This window comes from Papio anubis, chromosome 9, assembly GCF_008728515.1.
Source record: "Papio anubis isolate 15944 chromosome 9, Panubis1.0, whole genome shotgun sequence".
Lineage (NCBI taxonomy): Eukaryota > Metazoa > Chordata > Mammalia > Primates > Cercopithecidae > Papio > Papio anubis.
The window spans coordinates 63,135,434-63,156,191 of NC_044984.1; the positions used below are offsets into that span (position 1 = coordinate 63,135,434).

The 20,758-nt window shown below is 42.0% G+C and overlaps 1 protein-coding gene and 1 pseudogene across 9 annotated transcripts in view; one reads left to right on the top strand and one right to left on the bottom strand.

The window, feature by feature from the left end:
• Positions 1–5,229: 5,229 nt before the first annotated feature.
• LOC103875838 lies at positions 5,230–6,400 on the bottom strand (annotated as a pseudogene).
• Positions 6,401–7,274: 874 nt separating this feature from the next.
• The window catches only part of MDM2 (MDM2 proto-oncogene), a 32,138-nt gene continuing 18,654 nt past the window's right edge, over positions 7,275–20,758 (top strand). Inside the window, exons 1-6 of one of the 9 annotated variants that reach the window (XM_031650612.1) lie at positions 7,275–8,995; positions 9,506–9,576; positions 9,704–9,788; positions 14,004–14,078; positions 16,354–16,487; positions 19,757–19,806. In XM_031650612.1, coding sequence (XP_031506472.1) covers positions 9,708–9,788; positions 14,004–14,078; positions 16,354–16,487; positions 19,757–19,806 — 340 coding nt within the window. In that variant the 5' untranslated portion in view covers positions 7,275–8,995; positions 9,506–9,576; positions 9,704–9,707. Of the gene's footprint in view, positions 8,996–9,245; positions 9,577–9,703; positions 9,789–14,003; positions 14,079–16,353; positions 16,488–18,741; positions 18,789–19,756; positions 19,807–20,758 lie in introns of those variants that run through there. The other 8 variants (XM_009181182.4, XM_009181183.4, XM_009181186.4 and 5 more) reach the window with 8 other exon arrangements.

Below are 20,758 nucleotides of genomic sequence, written 5' to 3' on the forward strand. Positions count from 1 at the left end.
AGCAGAGGAACCAGGTGAGCCTACCTGGATTTCTGATATATGGACTGTGAGCTAATAATTTGTGTTGCTTTAAGCTACTACATTTATGGTAATTTGTTACATAGCAATAGAAAACCACACATGACTCCTGCCATCCTAATACCAGTTGGGGTGGCAAGGAGGAAGGAGAGGAAAATTACATTTCTTTACATAATTGCCCTTCAAAATTAGTTGCCCTTTTATTAGCAGGACATAACTGTGGTTCATTGTATGAACAACCTCAGCTAGATGATGGGAAACATTTCTGCCCCTTTCTACTGGTTGTCCCAGTTTCTCTGATTATTACCAATTGGCCATCAGTTCCCTCCATCTGGCAGATGTCCAAATGATATTTCTCCAAAGACTTGTGGCATGGTCCTGGTAGGAAGTTGAGCAAGGGTATGTGAATGAAGCTCAACTTCTTTTGCCCTAGTCCAGCACATACTACCAATAGATATCCTATGTCTTTTGTTTCCAGGGTTCTATTACCCAGGTAGTGGCCATCTTAGGAGTTACCAGCAGAACTGCTTATACTCCTTCCATCTTCTCCAGGAACCACTTAATCTGGGGGAAACTCCAACAACCTTTTCACCCCAAAGAGTGGGGATGCTGCTCAACCTCACTACCTTTTTTCTGCCAGCTGAGTGGCTCTGTAACTATCAGACAAGATATGATCACAGATCTCAGATTTCGGTCAGCTGGGAGATTATAAATGCTTCATTCCACCAAAGGATGACTTCTATTGTTACTTGTCCTTTCTTAAAACTTTCAGTCATGGCTGGGTGCAGTGGCACACGCCTATAATCTCAGCACTTTGGGAGGCTGAGGTGGGTGGAACACTTGAGGTCAGGAGTTCACGACCAGCCTAATATAGTGAAACATGTCTCTACTAAATACAAAAAAAATTAGCTAGGTATGGTGGCACATGCCTGTAATCCGAGCTATTTGGGAGCCTGAGACAGGAGAATCGCTTAGTACCTGGGAGGCGGATGTTGCAGTGAGCCGAGATCGCGCCACTGCACTCCAGCCTGGGCAATAAGAGCAAAACTCCGTCTCAAAAAAAAAAAAAAAAGCTCTCAGTGGTAAAAGTTATCAAACCAGTTCAGCCTGTATTGCCTCTGTGGGAACCAGAGTCTCAGGCCAAGAATTGGGCCTTATTTGAACTTAGCTTTAGAGAACTGAATGTTCTTAATGGGGCAATATTCTTACTAAAATCTCTGAAATACTTGTTATCTTCTAAGAGCAGGAACTCAATTATGCCCCCATATCATCATGTAATACTTTTCCTGTTAAAAATTCAGTTCATAAATGTCCAAAAAAAGAGATCTTTTGTAACTAAGTGGAATTTTATCTGGGTAAAACAAGGAAGGTCAGTATTAGAAATCTATCAATATAATCTCACCACATAGACAGATTAAAGGAGAAAAGCCACATGGTGATTTCTAGATGCATAAAAAAGCAGTGTACAAAACTGAACACTCATTCATGCTTTTTTATAACCTCAAAAAACCAGGAATAGAAGGAAACTTTTATGTAACAAAGAGCATCTACCTAAAATTTACAGCAAACATCACATTTTAAAAGCATTTTTACTAATGTCATGAATAAGATGAGAATGTCCACTATCATTGCTACTATTCCATTCTAATGGTTGTAAGAAAATGAAAAAGAGGTTTAAGGAAGAGACAAGTTAGTGATTTTTGCAAATGATGTTATCTACAAAGAAAACCCAAGAGCATCTACTGAAAAACTAATAGTACTGTATAATAAAAGAAAATGCAGCCTGTAATCCCAGCACTTTGGGAGGCCGAGGTGAGCGGATCATGAGGTCAGGAGTTTGAGACCAGCCCGGCCAACATGGCGACACCCCATCTGTAGTAAAAATACAAAAATTAGCCAGGCGTGGTGTCACGTGCCTGTGGTCCTAGCTACTCAGGAGGCTGAGGCAGAAGAATTCTTTGAACCAGGGAGGCAGACACTGTAGTGAGCCGAGATTATGTCACTGCACTCCCATCTGGGTGATAGAGTGAGACTCCGTCTCAAAAAAAAAAAAAAAAGTAGTATTGCTGGCTGGCTATAAGATCAAAACACAAAAATGAGTAATTGTTTCATATGTCAGCAATAACCAAATAGAAAATAAAAATTTAAAAGGTATAAACAGCAATAAAACTTAAGCACCTCAGAAAAAAGCTAGCCAAACATACAAGAGCTTTAAGGAGGAAACGATAAAGCATTATTAAAGGATGTTAAGAGAGACCTAAAAAATGGAGTGATATATCATGTTCTTATCTGGGAAGAATTCATACTGAAAAGAAGTCAAATTAGTCTAACAATCCAATGCAACGCAAAGCAAAATCCCAAGAGGATTTTTTTTGTGAATTAGACAAACTGGTTCTAAAAGTTAACATCCAGGAAGAGCCAAAACAATATTGAAAAAGATAAGGAGAGCTTTTCCTGTTACATATTGAAACTTACTCTAAGGCTGACTATTCTCTTATAGGTATGCAGTCTACTGTCCCTGTTGTTTATGGATTCATACATTTACAGTGAATGTATAAAACACAGACTTAGTGGACAGGCATCAAATTGATCATTATCAAGAGGAGGGGAATGGGATAAAGAATAACAGTGAAATTTTAATTTTTTAAGCAGTTTCATTGAAAAAATATATTTAGGCCAGGCTCAGTGACTCACACCTGTAATCCCAGCATTTTGGGAGGCCAAGGCAGGTGGATTGCTTGAGGCCAGGAGTTGGAGACCAGCCTGGCCAACATGGTAAAACCCTGTCTCTACTAAAAAATACTAAAAATTAGCCAGGCATGGTGGCACAATCTCGGCTCACTTCATTCCAGCATGGGCAACAGAACAAGACTCTGTTTCAAAAATAAATAAATAAAAATGAAAAAAATATGTTTGATGCAGGAATGACAAATGTGAATTCTGGGTAGTGGTTTCTTTTTTTCTTTTTTTTTTTCTTAAGAGCAGAACTTGAGGTGGTGGTTTCTTTTGTTGAATATTGTTCTGTGAATGTTTCTGCATGTTTCAGTCAAATTAAACAAAAAGTTGATTAATTTTCTTTTTTTTTTTTTTTTTTGAGACAGAGTCTCGCTCTGTCGCCCAGGCTGGAGTGCTGTGGCCGGATCTCAGCTCACTGCAAGCTCCGCCTCCCGGGTTCACGCCATTCTCCTGCCTCAGCCTCCGGAGTAGCTGGGACTACAGGCGCCCGCCACCTCGCCCGGCTAGTTTTTTTTTTGTATTTTTTAGTAGAGACGGGGTTTCACCGTGTTAGCCAGGATGGTCTCGATCTCCCGACCTCGTCATCCGCCCGTCTCGGCCTCCCAAAGTGCTGGGATTACAAGCTTGAGCCACCGCGCCCGGCCTGATTAATTTTCAAAGTAAAAAGTCTTTGTATCCACTATTTGCTGGGATTTTGCTTTTTGTTTATTTATTTATTTATTTATTTATTTATTGAGATGGAGTCTCGTTCTCGTTCTGTCTTCCAGGTTGGAGTGCAGTGGCACGATCTCTGCCTCCCAGGTTTAAGCAATTCTCCTGCCTCAGCCTCCAGAGTAGCTGGGATTACAGGCGTGCACCACCATACCCGGCTAATTTTTTGTATTTTTAGTAGAGACAGGGTTTCACCATGCTGGCCAGGCTGGTCTCGAACTCCTGACCTCATGATCCACACACCTCAGCCTCCCAAAGTGCTGGGATTACAGACGTGAGCCACCGCACCTGGCCTATTTTTTACTTTTTTATTTTCCAGGACAGAGTCTTGCTCTGTTGCCCAGGCTCGAGTGCAGTGGCACAATCTTGGCTCACTGCATCATCTGCCTCCCAGGTTCAAGCGATTCTGCTGCCGCAGCCTCCCAAGTAGCTGGGATTACAGGCTTGTACCACCACGCCTGGCTAATTTTTGTATTTTTAGCATGGACGGGGTTTCACATGCTGGTCTCAAACTCCTGACCTTCAGTGATCTGCCTGTCTTGGCCTCCCAAAGTACTGGGATTACAGGCATGAGCCACTGTGCCCAGCCCAGATTTTGCCTTTTAAATAACACTATTCAGTTCCAGATGTTTGGAAAGACATATGGAATTTGAACTACTTCTGTAATTTTAGATAGTCTCATAAATATTGTGAAACTCAGCATTCTAAACACGGTTTCTGAGCTAAATCTTGTTTCGTTTTCACCATGCTTTAAAGATTAGTAGTGGCCAGGCACAGTGGGTCACACCTGTAATCCCAGCACTTTGGGAGGGCGAGGTGGGTGAATCACCTGAGGCTAGGAGTTCGAGACCAGCCTGGCCAATATGCTGAAATCCTGTCTCTACTAAAAATACAAAAAGTAGCCGGGTATGGTGGTGCAAGCTTGTAATCCCAGCTACTCAGGAGGCTGAGGCAGGAGAATCACTTGAACCCAGGAGGTGGAGGCTGCAATGAGCTGAGATCGTGCCACTACTCCAACCTGGGTAACAGAGTGAGACTCCATCTCAAAAAAAACAAGAAAGAAAAAAGATTAGTTGTGACTAAAAAAGTATGAAATGGCCCTTGGGTCAAAATAAGTCTATGGTAGACTTTTTTTTTTTTCCTTTGAGACATGGTCTCACTCTGTCACACAGGCTGGAGTGCAGTGGCAGGATCACACACAACCTATCCAGGCTCAAGCCATCCTCCCATCTCTGGCTTCCAAGTAGCTAGGACTACAGGTGAGTGCCACCATGCCTGGCTAATTTTTTTGCATTTTGTAGAGACAGGGTTTTGCCATGTTGCTCAGGCTGGTCTCAAACTCTTGGCCTTAATAGATCCTCCCACCTTGGCCTCCCAAAATGCTGGGATTACAGGTGTGAGCCTTGTTTTGCAGAGTTTATGTCCCAAAGAATATAAAGACACTCGAAGTATCTCAACCTCTTGAAACACCTCTTGGGCATCAAGAACAACGCTACTAAAAATAAGCAGTTTGCCTCTAGAGAAACTTCAAGTAAGCACAACAAAGGGCAAAGTGACACAGGATAACTGTGGAATGCAAGCAAACAGCAGCAGCTGGTCTGTATTTTTTTAAATGGTAAAGTCACAAACAATAGCAACTGCTTTTAGAGTGAGCAGATGGTTTGCTTTCTTTTTTTTTTTTCAAAGGGAACTCACTTTTTAAGTGATGAAGACATGCACTTGGGGTGGATAGGTGTGAGTTCATTTGTGTTTTGAAATCCCAAATTAATGAGCATGATAAACCTTTATTTCTGGCCCTGTCTGACTCTCTGAGTACTTGGTGGGTTCCCCCTAACCTTCTCCTAACCCCCACCCTTTCCCTTTCCATTGACTTGGGAGAGTCCTTGTCGAAGTGCCAATCACAGTGGGAAGGGGAGAAGGGGGGAGGTCACAGTGCATGGGGTTCAAGGTCACAGTGGCGGAGCAACGGGGATCACCGGGCAAGTAAGTCAGGTTCCCGCTGCTCAAGTCCAGCTGTCCGCCACGAAAGTGCAACCCTTGGCGGACGACGCAGGAAGCGTTGACGCGGCAGTCGCGCCATATCTTCTTGCCTGCATTTATCTGCGCTGTTTGAAGTCTTGTGACCCATCAGGACCCAGAGGCTGTCTGATCACATTATTGGGCTGCCTGCTGTCTTCGGGTTGGGAGATCCTGGTTAGCCTGAAGGGAAAAAGATCAGAAAAAGGCCTATCGAGGATGGGTTTCTCCTGCTTCTCCTCCGGGCCGGCGCTGCCCAGGATCCGCTTCCGAGTCTCGGCGTACTCGGCCTCCCGCTGTGCCAGGGACTTGACTGGAAGGGCGGGTCTGCTAGCGGACCTGGGGCTGTTGACCACACCGTTGCTGGTGGGCCTCTTGAGGATGCGGTGGAGGGGGTACCTGGGGAAAACTATCGTCCTGAATTACCATGGGCACTTTGGGAGATTTGGATTTCCTGCTGTTTTTGTGTGATCTTCAGTTTTTTTTTTCCAGACGTCTATTTCCCCGCTGTCTACCGCCTCCTCCCAGCTCTCAGCGACCTCCTCATATTCCATCTTACTCGCCACTTTCCAGATCGCTTGCTTTCTTATTCCGCATTTTCTCTGACTTTTGCAGTATTCAATATTATTACTTGATTCTGATTTTTCAGACATCACTATATGGCCCTTGGCTTTTTGGTCGTTCCTCTCATTCCTTTGCTGTTTCAAGCTCTGTTCCCAGCCTAAGCTTTTTACCACTGAATTCTGTTCTGTGACGCATCACTTAAAACTAACCCAACTTTTCATTCCCTCCATACTTTTTTTTGGTAAGCAGTATTATCATGCTTTAGGTGGACACTGAGTCATACCGCTGTGGTAGTGCTGGTACACATAGTTTTGAATACCAGGTTCTTGAGTGAATCCTTTTTGCTTCTCTCTCTCTCCCCCACCCCCACTTCTCCCTTCTGCCTTCATTTCTGCCCCTTCTTTTCTGGTTCCATTAGAAAAGGACTAATCTTATCAGTTCTGCCTTTTGTTTCTACTCTAATAACTTTGTCAAGAGAATTTTTTCAAAGCACAAAGCCAATGAGAAGGGGGAAAGTCGGTCCACAAGGCAGCTGGCCCGACTATTCTGAGTTTGAATCAACTCCTGGTGGTCCTGTTAAAATACAGTTTGAAGCAAATCACCTGTTTTTATGCTCCTACTATCTACTCTGTCTAAAGCCCAAATTTCCTTGCTTGGCATTTAAGAAGACTCCAAGTTCTTAAAACTTCTTCTTGACTTTCATGCAAGTCAAACTGATTTATTGTAACTCAAACAGCCCTCTTTATATTTTCCTTTCTGTATTTTTTGATAGTTTTCTTGTGCCTGGAATATTTTCTGCGTTTATTTAAGTCTCACCATCTTTCAAGACACAAAATATGTGTGATCTTCTCTGAGGCCTTTGTGAACTGCCTCCAGCGTTCACTAAGCAATTAATTATGTCTCTTAACTTTTATAGCACAAACCTATTCGCTCACTTGATATTTAACAAATATCAACCTCTATCACTTATCTTTTTTTTTTCTTCCAAGATGGAGTCTTGCTCTCCACCCAGGCTGGACTGCAGTGGCGCGATCTCCGCTCACTGCAACCTCCGCCTCCCAGGATCAAGGGATTCTTCTGCCTCAGCCTCCCGAGTAGATAGGATTACAGGTGCCCACCACTGGGCCCGGCTAATTTTTGCATTTTTAGTAGAGACAGGGTTTCACCATGTTGGCCAGGCTGGTCTTGAACTACTAACCTCGTGATCTGCTCACCTCAGCCTCCCAAAGTACTGGGATTACAGGCGAGAGCCACCGTGCCCAGCGTTATCACTTATCTTTCTTTTCATGCTAACATTTTCTCACTGCTTGAGATTTTCTTTCATCCAATTTCAAGCAGTGAGTCTAACAATTAGAAACCCCACTGTATTTGATCTGATGGAGATTACCTTTTTAAAAGCCACATATTAAATCTCTTAAGTTAATAATATTGACAATCAACTTCAATCAACTGAGTGACCACTATGTTTAAGGAAGGTTACTTTCTGGTAGGCTGGGAAGCAGGAGAAGGGAAGGATATAACTTTATTAAAAAAGCTGCAGAAGGGAAGGATATAATTTTATATAAAAAGGCCCTTGTTTACAAAGAGCTAATCACCTACTGGCCAAAGAAAGGTGTTCCTTCTTTGCAACGGCTGTGTTTTTGGGTTTAGCTAACTCAATTCTTTATGTCCTCAACTTATGAGACCGCATCAAAAACGTTTTTGCCACACCTCTGTGGGCAAGTAGGTGAGTCAGAATGAGTGCATAACATATAAATATATATTTTAATGATAATGAATGTGTAGATTAACAAACCCAAACTTTTTTTTGTTTTTGAGAAACAGTCTTGCCCTGTCGCCCAGGCTGGAGTGCAGTGGCATGATCTTGGCTCGCTGCAGCCTCCGCCTCCTGGGTTCACGGGATTCTCCCGCCTCTGCCTCCCAAGTAGCTGGGATTATAGGTACCCGCCACCATGCCCGGCTAATTTTTGTAGTTTTTAGTAAAGACGGCGTTTCCCATGTTGGCCATGGCTGGTCTTGAACTCCTGACCTCAAGTGATCCACCGGCCTCGGCCTACCTAAAGTGATGGGATTACAAGCGTGAGCCACCGCGCCTGGCCAAACCCAAACATTCTAAAAGTAACCGCTCCCCTCCCCACCAACGGTAACCAGCGTCTTTGTTCTCCAACCACAGCAGCTGTATGCACTGGTGTATAAGCCTGCCTTAAGTGCTATTTTTAATCTTTATTAAAAACAGGCCTTGACTCATTTGTGTACAACTCCAGCGGCTAGTGCAGTGGGCTTAACGTATTAAACAGCTGTTAATTTTGGTTTCTTTTTGGTAACAGCGACACGGAGATCCGCATTTGTCGCAGTTTCCACCACGGGCGGGAAGTGTAAATACAAGAAATACAAAAATAGCGCAACGGCTAAAGGAGTGTTCCCAGTGCCAAGCCAGGCAGGCGCCGCGCCCGGGCCGGCCCCCACCCCGCCTCAGAGTACGCCGCGCCCGCGGGGCGATACTCCCAACTCCATCTTCCCGGAGGCGGTGCGGCCCAGCCCCTGACCCAATTGGCGGAAGCGGGGCCGGGTGTGTGCGCGCGCACAAATGCCCGGATGCGCCGCGACGCCCGGCGCGCTCCCCTCCGGCGGTAGGGGGCGCACACCGCGGCACCGCGGCTAGCTTGGCTGCTCGTGGGGTCTCTCCGGCCCTGTGTGTTGGGAAGATGGAGCAAGAAGCCGAGCCCGAGGGGTGGCCCCGACCCCTCTGACCGAGATCCTGCTGCTTTCGCAGCCAGGAGCCCCGTCCCTCCCCGGATTAGTGCATTCGAGCGCCCAGTGCCCTGGCCCCGAGAGTGGAATGGTCCCCGAGGCCCAGGACGTCGTGCTTCCGCGGGCCCCGTGAAGGAAACTGGGGAGTCTCGAGGGACCCCCGACTCCAAGCGCGAAAACCCCGGATGGTGAGGAGCAGGTACCGGCCCGGCAGCGACCGGTCACTTCTGGTTCTGGGCTGTGACGGTGTCCCCTGCATCGCTGGTTCCCAGCCTCTGCCCGCTCGCAGCCTTTGTGCGGTTTGTGGCTGGGGGCTCGGGGCGCGGGGCACGTGGCTTTGCGGAGGTTTTGTTGGACTGGGGCTAGGCAGTCGCCGCCAGGGAGGAGGGCGGGGTTTCGGACGGCTCTCGCGGCGGTGGGGGGCGGGAGTGGTTCGGAGGTCTCCGCGGGAGTCCAGGGTAAAGGTCACGTGGGCTGGGGGCTGCGGGGCCGCCTCGGCGGCGGGGTCCGGGTAATCGCAGGGGCCTGTCGGGTCGCTCTTGTGAATGCTGCGCGTAGTCTGGGCGGGATTGGGCCGGTTCCATGGGCAGGTTGACTCAGCTTTTCCTCTTGAGCTGGTCAAGTTCAGACACGTTCCGAAACTGCAGTAAAAGGAGTTAAGTCCTGACTTGTCTCCAGCTGGGGCTATTTAAACCATGCATTTTCCCAGCTGTGTTCAGTGGCGATTGGAGGGTAGACCTGTCGGCACAGACGCACACCACTTTTTCTCTGCTGATCCAGGTAAGCACCGACTTGCTTGTAGCTTTAGTTTTAACAAAGGCGTTGTTTATGTCCTTTATATATGATTAATTTTTCGCAGATGTTTCATGATTTCCAGTTTTCATCGTCTTTTTTTTCCTTCTTGTAGGCAAATGTGCAATACCAACATGTCTGTACCTACTGATGGTGCTGTAACCACCTCACAGATTCCAGCTTCTGAACAAGAGACCCTGGTTAGTATTTTTGTCTCGTGTAACTTTTAATAATTTATTTTATGAAGTGATAAACTAAATTTCATATACCTCAATTATAGCATGGGTCTGTAAATGACATTGTATGTGCATAACTTAAAGTGTGCTACCTCGGGCATGACTGCGTGGAGTTAAAAACTGTTAAGAACTGGTCAGTATTTTCTTAGCCCTTTGCCACATAGGCTTTAAAAATTAGTTCCATTACATTGTTAAGCGTGGTTGAAGTTATGTTTGTTATGTGACTGATTTTTTTTTCCTTTTTGACCTCCCAGTATTTAATTTTTAAAAATGATTTCTAAAAGTCACAAAAATTATTCATGCTTGTTTTAAAGATTTTTGTCATTAGAGAAATTTTAAAGTGAAACCTGAAAATTCCAGTCTTTTTACTCCATGTTCCCTTTTAGATTTTTTCTGTGTGCATACCCACATATATTTACATTTGAATTTAAATCTATGTTATTGTCCTGTTTGTTGTACTAACAAGATGAAACTATAGTTGTTCTGTGACTTGCATCCTTGTCGATAAAGTCTACAGAATTCTTTTTAATGGCTGCATAGTATTCCATAGCATGAGTATACCATTTTAAAAATTATGCCTTTACTGACAGCTTTTTAAAAATTGCCTCCTGTTTTTGAGTATTACAGATAGTGCTGCTTTGTACATCCATCCCGTGTGACTATTTCTGTCAGAAAGATTTTATGGAATTATAGGCTGGGTGCGGTGGCTCACCCTTGTAATCCTAGCACTTTGGAAGGCCAAGGCGGGCCGATCACCTGAGATGAGGAGTTCAAGACTAGCTTGGCCAACATGGTGAAACCCTGTCTCTACTAAAAATACAAAAATTACTCGGGCATGGTGGTGCGTGCCTATAATCCCAGCTGCTGAGGAGGCTGAGGCAGGAGAATCACTTGAACCTGGGAGGCAGAGGTTGCGGTGAGCCAAGATTGCGCCATTTTACTCCAGCCTGGGCGATAAGAGTGAAACTGTCTAAAAAAAAAAGAAAAAAGAAAAATATTTTATAGAATTAGAACTCCTGAGTCCTAAATTTTTTTTTTTTTTTTTGGAGAGGGAGTCTTGCTCTGTTGCCCAGGCTGGAGTGCAGTGGCCAGATCTCAGCTCACTGCAAGCTCCGCCTCCCGGGTTTACGCCATTGTCCTGCCTCAGCCTCCCGAGTAGCTGGGACTACAGGCGCCCGCCACCTCGCCTGGCTAGTTTTTTGTATTTTATTGGTAGAGACGGGGTTTCACCGTGTTAGCCAGGCTGGTCTTGATCTCCTGACCTCGTGATTCGCCCGTCTCGGCCTCCCAAAGTGCTGGGATTACAGGCTTGATGAGTCCTAAATTTTACTCATATTTGATTGCTGCTGGTAACTTGCTCACCAAAAGGCTCTAACAGTTTCACTCCTGCCAACACTGAATATTACCAATCTTTAATTATTATTACTTTTTTTTTTTGATAAAAGGTACTGTGCCATTGTTTAAATTCATTTTTCCCTAGTTTCTTGGTGAGGCTGGGCACCTTTCCTTTTTTTTTGAGACAGAGTTTCACTCTTGTTGCCCAGGCTGGAGTGCAATGGCGAGATCTTGGCTCACTGCAACCTCTGCCTCCCAGGTTCAAGCGATTCTCCTGCCTTAGCCTCCCAAGTAGCTGGGGTTACAGGCACGCGCAATCACGCTCAGCTAATTTTGTATTTTTAGTAGAGATGGGGTTTTTCCACGTTGGTCATGCTGGTCTTGAACTCCCAACTTCATGTGATCTGCCTGCCTCGGCCTCCCAAAGTGCTGGGATTACAGGCGTGAGTCACTGCACGAGGCCTCCATTTTGTTGTCATTTGTTTCTTTTGGGATTTGCCTCATCTTCTCTGGCCATTTTCCTTTTGGTTCTTTAAAATTTTTCTTAGTAATTGGAGTAGCTCTATGTGTTTCAAGTATATTTAACTTTTGTTGCTTACTAATGTAGCATTTGCTTTTATGTTGTCTTTTCCCCATTGAGAACAATTCTATGAAGTAAAATTTGTTGGCTTTTGAATTTCTTATCATGCTTTGGAAGAACTCTCCTATCTTGCAAATATATTCCTATATTTTCTTCTAGATTTAAATTTTTTAGATATTTAGATCTTTACCTATAATTTATCTTCCTGTTCTTCAATGTAAGATTACGAATGCTATTATCTTTTATAGCCATTTCTCATTAATACATGTCTTTTAAGTCACTAATATACTGATAGCTTTCCATTACAGAATTTTTTTTTTTTTTTTTTTGTGAGACTGAGTCTTGATCTGTTGCCCAGACTGGAGTGCAGTGGCATGATCTCAGCTCACTACAACATCCGCCTCCTGGGTTCAAGCAGTTCTGCTGCAGCCTCCTGAGTAGCTGGGATTACAGGCACCCACCACCACACCCAGCTAATTTTTGTATTTTTAGTAGAAATAGGGTTTCACCATGTTGTCCAGGCTGGTCTTGAACTTCTGACCTCGTGATCCACCTGTCTTGGCCTCCCAAAGCGCTGAGATTACAGGTGTGAGCCACTGTGCCTGGCCTACACCTAAGTAATTTTTGTGTATTTAATAGAGACAGAGTTTCGCTGTGTTGGCCAGGCTGGTCTCGAACTTCTGACTTCAGGTGATCTGCCTGCCTCCGCCTCCCAAAGTGCTGGGATTACAGGCCTGAGCCACCACACCCATCTTCCATTACAGATTTTTACTTAAGAGTTATTTTATCTAATTTGAAGCTAATATAGCATATATTAAAAATTCAGAAGAAAAAAGATAATTTTTAAATCTTTTTTGAGAGAATTCATTATTTTGCCTGAAAGTAAAGTGCATATATATGCACAGTTAAAAAAAAGTGCAATCAGAAAAATTAATAATTCAATATGTATTTTAAATTTTTCAGTTGTTTAATATTTGTTTTATTGATTAGCTGGAAATAGGCAATTTTTAAAAAATCTGTTTTTAAGACACTCCCAGTGGGGGTGCTGTCAGATTTTAAACAGCTGTCAGATTTAGACACAGGACTGGGGCATATCAAAGAGAGGTGCAGAGGTACCAGTTTGTGTGGGTGGTGGCAAGCTGTAAAGATACTGAGTTTTGCAGATTTTGATAAAAGGAAGAGAGAAAATGCATATAAGTACATTACATTCCCCTCCCCCATGGCAGTTATTTTTCTCAATACCATTTGTAAAACTTCTAGATAAGTGGCAGGCAAACTTTAGCCTGTTGGCCAGCTTTGCCCTGTTGCCTGTTTTTGTTTTAATTTTAAAATTTTTTTGTAGAGGTGGTGTCTCTCAGTATGGCCCAGGCTGGTCTTGAACACCTAGCCTTAAGCGAACCTCTAGCACTCAGTCTCCCAAAGTGCTGGGGTTATAGGCATGAGCCACCTCGCCCAGCCAGCTTCCTTTCTTTCTGTAAAGAAAATTTTACTGGAATGCAACCATGCCTGTTGGTTTACATAGTAACTATACTTTTTACTTGGATAGAACCATTTGTATGAAAAGCTTAAAATACTTAACAGTCTGGCTCTTTACAGAAAAAAATTGACCCGTAATCTAGTTGGCAGGCTCCTTGAATATAGGTCATATGTCTTATTTGTAATTTTTTTTGCAGTACCTACTACTGTCCAGTGCATAGTATTAGCTCAGTAAATGTTTGTCAAGTAGATATTTGAAATGTAGACCAACTAAGAGGCAGCATGATATAGTAGGAAGAAAATGGTGAGTTGTAGTTGAGGGACCTGGGTTGGTATGTCTGATCTGTTCTTAATTACTCTTGTCAGCTTGGGTTAGTTAGTTAAGTTCTCTAGCTTTCAGGAACCTAATCTTTAGAGAAGATTGATAACAGGATCCACTCTAAAGATTTATTCATTTCTCTTTGATTCTCTAAGTTAGCTTGCAAAGAAGCTCATTGGATCAGTACGGTAAGCTCATTGGATCTTAAGAATTTATGGTTGTTTGTAAGGCAGTAAGCAGGTAATATAAATAGCTGAAGGAAAAAGTAATTTTTCCTGTGTTGGATTGGATGCTATCTGTGATCACAACTAATGATACTTGATGATTCCATGATACTTGCATAATAATTAGATCCTCCCCAGCATTTTTTCCAAACCCCCTTTATTGAAGTTGATCGATATGTTTGCTGCAGGGCCTATAGTTCTGGGATAATTTTGGAAGTATAATAACAGCTCTTTTCTCTTTATAGGTTAGACCAAAGCCATTGCTTTTGAAGTTATTAAAGTCTGTTGGTGCACAAAAAGACACTTATACTATGAAAGAGGTAAGCTGAATCAAGAGATAACTAGTATGTTACTAGTTACATGTAGCCATACTTAAAGTTGTCAAGACTGTGGGGAGAAATTGGCCATATAGAAGGATTTTTCATTAAGCAGCAACATTTAATTTTGTGGTCATTTGGACTATATTTTAAAGCTGAAAATTCTAATTATACTCGAGTTTCATTTCTCAGCTAGGAACTCAGATAAGCAGAAGCCCTGTAGGGGTGCTTGACCATTTTATGCTGTGAACCCTTTGGTAGACTGGTAAAAGCCTTCTTAGACTGGTAACTCCTTCTAAGAATCATGTTTTTAAATATATGAAATAAAATGTATAGAATTACAAAGGAAACATACTAAAATACGGTTACCAAAATAGTAGTTTGTGATATATGTGCTTTTTTTATTAACACAATAAGTACTAAGATTTAGAAGCAGCTATAATAAATATAGTGGTTTTTTTTTGTTTTTTTTTTTGAGATGGAGTCTCGCTCTGTCACCCAAGCTGGAGTGCAGTGGCATGATCTTGGCTCACTGCAACCTCCACCTCCTAGATTTAAGCCACTCTTCTGCCTCACCCTCCCACGCAGCTGGGATTACAGGCACCTGCCACCATGCCTGGCTAATTCTTTGTATTTTTAGTAGAGACAGGCTTTTGCCGTGTTGGCCAGGCTGGTCTTGAACTCCTAGCCTCAGGTGATCCACCTGCCTTGGCCTCCCAAAATGCTGGGATTATAGGCATAAGGCACCATACATGGCCAATAAATATAATTTTGATTTAGTGAGGAATATAAGTCATATTTTGAAATGTTTGCCATAAGCACAGTATGATATGAAAACACCTGTGATTTTTGTTGGTGATGAAATCACAGGTATTAATACTGTTGTGATTTGTTGCCTACATTTATAATCGAAGGAAAAGCTAAATTCTAGTTAGAAGTTTGTGAAAATAAAGATAGAATTTTTTTCCCATCCAAATTAATGGACCCCCTGAATTCTATCCAAGGACTTCCTGGGCATCCCTGGATGCCAGGTTAAGAACTTCTGCACTAGAGATACATGAGTACAGTATACTGATCTTTCTGGGATAGAGGTGAGCTGATTCATGACCATATATTCTATTTAATGGATCCAGCATTTTAATGCATTCCCCAGCTTTAAATTTGTGCACAGAAGCATGATTTTCATGCTTTTCAGTGAGAGATTGAGCCACCTTAGGCAAAATTTCAGTGTGATTGAAATATGCCTATTCTCTCTCCCACTTAGTTTGTGGGACTCAGATTACTTAAAACATTAAAGTTTTTTTCCTACAACAGTATAGTGGGGCAGGAAGAGCTTCCGTATCCTTTTCCTCTCCAGCTATGCTTTTAGAAACTTCCTTAAGGGATATTTGGTGGAATAAATCTAAGTTCTCTTCCTTTTTCCTTTCCCAGTGCTGGACAACAATCTGTCCAGTCACATAAGAATATTCCTTTAAGACTGATGCCTGCTTAGCCAGTTAAATCCAAAGACAGTGCTTGTAGGGAAGTGCCAGGTTAAATGGTATTTTTAGGGCTAATTTGGGATTGACCTTACTATCATTGTATAATCAGTTAAGGAAACAAAAAAGTATGGATTTAGCAGTAGATAGAAATGAGAAAATTGGCCAAGGCCATCATAAAGACTTAGAATGCTTATGCTAAACTATGTAACAGTAATGTATGTATTGTCTGATGTAGTTCTTCTCAGTTATAGGATCTTTGTTCTGGGGCACACAGGAAGGTAGTGAAAGCTAGTATGGGTAGTAAAAAGAGCATTGGATTAAGAGTCAGAAGAGCTGGGGCCAGTTTCTTCTTCTTTTTTATGTTTATTTTTTTTTGAGAGAAGTCTCTCTGTCGCTCAGGCTGGAGTGCAGTGGCGCAATCTCGGCTCACTGCAGCCTCCACCACCTCCTGGGTTCAAGCATTCTCCTGCCTCAGCCTCCGGAATAGCTGGGATTACAGGTGTCCGCCACTGTGCCCGGCTAATTTTTGTATTTTTAATAGAGATGGGACCAGGGTGGTCTTTATCGCCTGACCTGGTGATCCATCCGCTTCGGCCTCCCAAAGTGCTGGGATCACAGGTGTGAGCCACTGCGCCCAGCCAAAAGTAGCTTCTAAGTACAAAATGGTGGTTGTTCTACATAGTTGTGGATATGGTTGCTGGTTGTTTACCTCATTCAGATAAATAGTATATTATTAAATGTATTTAAAACTAACATTTAGTTTTCTTTAATGCTCAGAAATCATATTTCTATTTCAGGTTCTTTTTTATCTTGGCCAGTATATTATGACTAAACGATTATATGATGAGAAGCAACAACATATTGTATATTGTTCAAATGATCTTCTAGGAGATTTGTTTGGTGTGCCAAGCTTCTCTGTGAAAGAGCACAGGTAATTCTTCAGTTTAGTCCATTGTAAAAAGCCCGTTGGGCTAACATTTCAGTTCACCTCTACCCTCATTCACTTTTGTCAGAGAAAAACTGTTAAAACATATAATAGACATGCTGAAATTTAATTTTTTAGCTCTGTGGCATATTATTTGAAAACCTGAGCTCTGGCATCTTATAAACCAGTGTTTGAAACCTAGCCCAGTCATTTACCACTTTTGTGACTAGGTAGATTAACCTCTATAAACCTGTTTCCCCATTTATAAAATAGGGATAATTAAATACTTCATGTGGAGGTTAAAGCTCTTGAAAAGAGACGTTGTATAAAAAAAGCATAGTTTTTGGCACATACCAAGCATTCAAGTATTAGTTGTAGCTATTATAAATTTTTATTCCAGTCACTCCCAGAAACAGTATACCACCAAGTAGTAAAGGCTTAAATTTGAGCCTTAGATATTTTGGAGATCATTTTCGTGGTCACTTATCATTATGGCACTTAACCAGCAGAATTTAACCCAGGTATTCTAGAATTAGGCCTGGCGCAGTGGCTTACACCTGTAATCCCAGCACTTTGGGAGGCCGAGGCTGGTGGATCATCTGAAGTCAGGAGTTCGAGACCAGCCTGACCAACATGGAGAAACCCCATCGCTACTAAAAATAAAATTAGCCAGGCGTGGTGGTGCATGCCTGTAATCCAAGCTACTCAGGAGGCTGAGGCAGGAGAATTGCTTGAACCCAGGAGGTGGAGGTTGTGGTGAGCCGAGATCGCGCCATTGCACTCCAACCTGGGCAACAAGAGTAACACTCCATCTCAATTACTCTTTTTTTTGTTTTGTTTTTGAGAGGGAGTCTTGCTCTGTGGCCTAGGCTGGAGTGTAGTGGCTCAATCTTGGCTCACTGCAACCTCCGCCTCCTAAGTTCAAGATTCTCCTGCCTCAGCTTCCTGAGTAGCTGGGATTACAGGTGCCCGCCACCACGCCTGGCTAATTTTTGTATTTTTAGTAGAGACAGGGTTTCGCGATGTTGAGCAGGCTGGTCTTGAGCTCCCACCCTCAGGTGATCCACCCGCCTTGGCTTCCCAAAGTGCTGGGATTACAGGTGTGAGCCACCACACCCAGCCTACATTTGGAATTCTTTGTCACATTTGGTTTAGCACAGGCAATCGGTGTTGAGCCTTAGCATTCATTCTGTTAATAAATAGAATGAATGCTTTCACCTGGAACAGTTAACTAGCTTCTGCTAGTATTTAATGCTCAATAGTATAGCTGAAAAGATGATAATTAAATGGGATTTTATTTTATTAAAATAGATAACTTCCTCAACTGAGCAAGGGATTTTATAATTTTAAAACAACCTCATTATTGTAAACATAGTATATATTATATTATTGAACATTAGGAAATGACAGAAAACTAAGAAAAGTAGAGAATAAAAGGACTATAGTTTGTTACCAAAAGTTATTTTTACCAGTCGTTTGTATATTATGTGCAACTGTGTTTTAACCTAGTTTTAAATATAGTACTGTATTTAATTTCATCTAGCTTTTAAATATTATATATTATAATTTTTATGTAATATAATTTATATTATAAATATATAATTATTTTTTCATTGATGAATCACTTTGTTTAATATCCATATATGTTGTCATTTTAAACTTGGCCTTGGGATATATGATTTAATTTTATAAATTTAAAAAATATATGGGTATATTGGTGAATTTTTTACCTATTGAATATTGAATCTTCTAGTTTTTTTTTTTTTTTGAGATGTCTTGCTCTGTTACCCAGGCTGCAACCTCTGCTTCCCAGGTTCAAGTGATTCTCTTGCCTCAGCCTCCTGAGTAGCTGGGGTTACAGGTGCATGCAACTATGTCCAGCTAATTTTTTGTATTTTTAGTAGAGATGAGGTTTTGCCATGTTGGCCAGGCTGGTTTCGAACTCCTGACCTCACGTGATCTGCCTGTCTCGGCCTCCCAAAGTGCTGGGATTACAGACGTGAGCCACTGTGCCTGGTCTGAATATTGAATCTTCGGATAGTGTTTGGAAGTATGATTTCCTTGGATTTGAATTCTAAATGTTGAGAGATAAGAAATAGGAGAAATTACTGACTTGAAAAGGATATGAATTTAAAATGTTGTGGGTTTAGGTTGCCGTATCCTTATTCCCAAGGGTGAAAAAAGATAGTTGGGATCATATTTCCTCTTAATACTGAGTGAGGAGCAATACTTTGTGACTAACACTCTCTCATATCCTTAGTTTAAAAAGAAAAGGAAAAATCCATTGTGACATCAACAAATACTGGGGTAAATGAATTATCCTCCTGTTAGGATATAAACTTCATCAGGGCATATACATTTCTGTTTGATTCTTTGTTTTCCCCAGTGTCTGGTACATGGTTGGTTTTCAGTCTGTATTTATTGAATGAATGAGTGCTGCTTTATCTGTTAATAAGTTTTTTTTTTTTTCCTGAGTTGGAGTTTTGCTCTTGTTGCCCAGGCTGGAGTGCAATGGCATGATCTTGGCTCACCGCAACCCCTGCCTCCCGGGTTTAAGTGATTCTCCTGCCTCAGCCTCCCAAGTAGCTGGGATTACAGGCATGCGCCACCATGCCCAGCTAATTTTGTATTTTTAGTAGAGATGGGGTTTCTCCATGTTAGTCAGACTGATCTTGAACTCCGGGCCTCAGGTGATCCACCCTACTTGGCCTTCCCGAGTGCTGAGATTACAGGTGTGAGCCACCACGCCCAGCCTCTGTTAATAAGTGTTAAGATCAAGAAAGGAAGTTGAAGCTTGATGAAAGTCAAGATGATTATCAAATTCCTATTTAATGGATTTTGCATAACTCGATACTTTTTTTGGCAGTTTGTGTTTAATGGATTTTGCATAACTCAATACTTTTTTTTGGCAGTTTGCTACTAAGCACATAGCTAAAAACATTCCTGTTTGAAAATAAGTACGTTAAACTGCTTCCTGCTTGCACACCCATTTTTTGAGGTTTGGTAAAGTCCGAACAAAGCACATTTCAGGAATTGGCAGTGTGAAATCTTTCAACTAGAGAGACTTTAATAATTATTAAAAGTAGCTGTACGTAATCATTGTGCTACTAATTATTGTGCTTTTATGTGCCTACAAGCTTGCCAACGATAAATTTGGTTTTGAATGTGTGCAGTAGTTCATACTAAGTATGTATGTAAAAGTCTGGTTAAATCCAGCTTAATACAAATTATTTTAAAATATACATCTCTTGTTATTTTTTTTTTCTGTCTACAAGGAAAATATATACCATGATCTACAGAAACTTGGTAGTAGTCAATCAGCAGGGTAAGTTAATTTTGAGCATCATGAATAAATACCATAAAAAGATTTTAAAGACATTTTTGTTCATGTGCATGTTTTGTAATTGATTCTTTTTAAAAGTTGCTTTAATATTGTAATAAAAATATGATAAATTTATTAGAAGTACATATGAACTAAAACCACATTATACTGAGGTTCTAATGTAAGGTTAAATACCTTGTTACATTAATTTAAGACTTGGGATATCAGAGTTAGGATTTGTTTTGAAAGGTCCATAATTTCAAAAGCTCCTATTTAGGAGTGATCTACCTTGAAAATGTATTGAAAGGCTTTGGGAAATAATACAGTTACCTAGGTAGGACATTGTGTAAGGATGAAGGATGGGTCTTTTTCTTTGATTATAGACAAAATTTTGTTTACCAATTTGTGGAAGTGGAATTTTATGTTCCTACTTCTGGTTCTTAACTGGTTATTTTTGGGTCACATCTCTCTTAAATAAGCTGATAAAAGCATTGGGTTCTTGTTTCAGAAAGATGCACATGGGTACATATACATGGATAAGTCAATAAGTGTTTTACAACCTTCTTTCCATGAGAAAAGCCCTGATTTATGTGCTTGCTGACTTCCATAGTATAATACTCTCATTTGAAGGCTAAAAACATGGAGTTGGGAAGAGATGTACACAGTTTGGTTTTTTTTTTTTTGAGAAGGAATCTTGCTCTGTCACCCAGGCTGGAGTGCAGTGGCACGATCTTGGTTTACTGCAACCTCTGCCTCCCAGGTTCAAGCAATTCTTCTCTCTCAGCCTCCCGAGTAGCTGGGACTAAAGGCTTATGCCACCATGCCCGGCTAATTTTTGTATTTTTAGTAGAGACAGGGTTTCAGCTTATTGGCCAGGCTGGTCTCGAACTCCTGACTTTGCAATCTGCCTGCCTCGGCCTTCCAAAGTGCTGGGATTACAGGTGTGAGCCACTGC